This window comes from Salvelinus sp. IW2-2015, linkage group LG6.2 (assembly GCF_002910315.2).
Source record: "Salvelinus sp. IW2-2015 linkage group LG6.2, ASM291031v2, whole genome shotgun sequence".
Classification (NCBI taxonomy): domain Eukaryota; kingdom Metazoa; phylum Chordata; class Actinopteri; order Salmoniformes; family Salmonidae; genus Salvelinus; species Salvelinus sp. IW2-2015.
This window is the reverse complement of record NC_036846.1, coordinates 23,412,814-23,414,295: the sequence shown is the minus strand read 5'-3', so window position 1 is coordinate 23,414,295 and position 1,482 is coordinate 23,412,814. Positions and strand designations below refer to the sequence as shown.

General features: G+C 44.4%; 1 protein-coding gene across 1 annotated transcript in view; it reads right to left on the bottom strand.

Annotated features, from left to right (window-relative positions):
- Window positions 1–6: 6 nt before the first annotated feature.
- The window catches only part of LOC111965587 (gamma-aminobutyric acid receptor subunit beta-2-like), a 51,593-nt gene continuing 50,117 nt past the window's right edge, over window positions 7–1,482 (bottom strand). Inside the window, exon 6 of the mRNA XM_070444165.1 lies at window positions 7–1,245. Within this exon, the coding sequence (XP_070300266.1) occupies window positions 859–1,245 (387 nt within the window). The 3' untranslated portion in view covers window positions 7–858. The remainder of the gene's footprint in view (window positions 1,246–1,482) is intronic.

Genomic DNA, 1,482 nt, shown 5'->3' with positions numbered 1-1,482 from the left:
ACTTCAATGGCCAGAATGGATGATGGGTCATGACCTCTAGGTTAAAGGTCATGAACCCACAAAATGGCAGGACAGAAATGGCAGCACTGAAGACCCATTGGAATGTCCATAGAGAAGAGTGCCCCCTATTGACCAGCTGCGGTACTTTCACTTACAGTAGCCCGTTGTTGTTGGTCCCCAAATAAACGCCAAGCTCAGCCTAAGCGATGGGTGTGAAAAAGAGTGCTGCAGTAATGGTGCTTGCAACACTTCTTGTCACACAGAAGAAATAACCTTAACTAGTTAAAAACCAAAATGCTTTGTGCTCCCATCGTCAAAGATGGAGATGCAGCAGAAATGAAACAGAAGCATGCTTTTTAAAAGGACGTTTTTGATATACAATAACTATAGGAAAATAATCTATCAAAGATCAACCCCATTTAAAATCCTCGAGAAAAGCTTTCATGGATGCAGATAGCTCGGCTATGAACGAAACACACATACTAAAACATAACAAATCCTTAAAGTAAACACAAGCATAAATATTTGATCCACAGAGAGTTAAGCTACAAATGACAAATATTAGAGTGATATATTGACATTTTATTCGGGAACAGGCACAATGTCTGTCTGTCTGTCTTTTTAAAATCTCTCCTCTCCTCTGTTGAAGTGTCGGTCAGTCATTAGAGGTTATTCCCAGATCAGAAAAGTCATGGCAGATAGAAGCTGACTGTAGAAGAAGTGTTTGGGTGTTGCGCTCCTTCCTTACAAAATGATTTTCTTTTATTTCACACATTTCTTTAAAATGAATCAGAAAAAAAATAGGTGCTCTCTCTCTCTCTCTCTCTCTCTCTCTGATATTCCTCCATCCATCTCTCCTTAGTGTGCGTAGTAGAGCCAGTAGATCACGTTAAAGAAGGAGAACACGGTAGGGAAGATCATCCTGGACCACTTGTCGATAGAGTTCACATCAGCCAGGTCAGGGATGTTGACCTTGAGCTGCGAGGCCCGTCTCCGTAGGCGGGACTTCTTCTGGGTGGCGTGGCGCTCCAGGGCGCTGTGGGGTCCGCCGCCGTAGTTCTGGCGGGCCAWGGCGGCCCTGCGGTACTGCAGCGTGGAGCTGTCGTAGGCCAGCATGGTGTTGCGGGGGTCACCCAGACCCCCAGGGCCCAGGGACCTGGACAGCTCAGGAGGAACACCCCCCATCTCGTTCTTCATCTCCAGGGAACCAAACAGGATGTTGTCATCAGTCAGGGAGGCGGTCATCTGTGATACGAGGAGGGGGGAGGAAGAGGAGGGGCCGTGAGAGGAAGTGAATGGAGGCAAGGTTCATAGATCTTATTCTTAAATAATCTATGCTTATTTAAAATACTTAGAAGGTGTCTATCTTTACTGTTAATTAAAATGAATTATGTGTGTGTTTAATTAGTAACGTGTTTTTAGTTGTTCTCTTAGTTTATGATTGAGGGGTTTATCAAATATTGTTCTGTGGTTGTACTAATA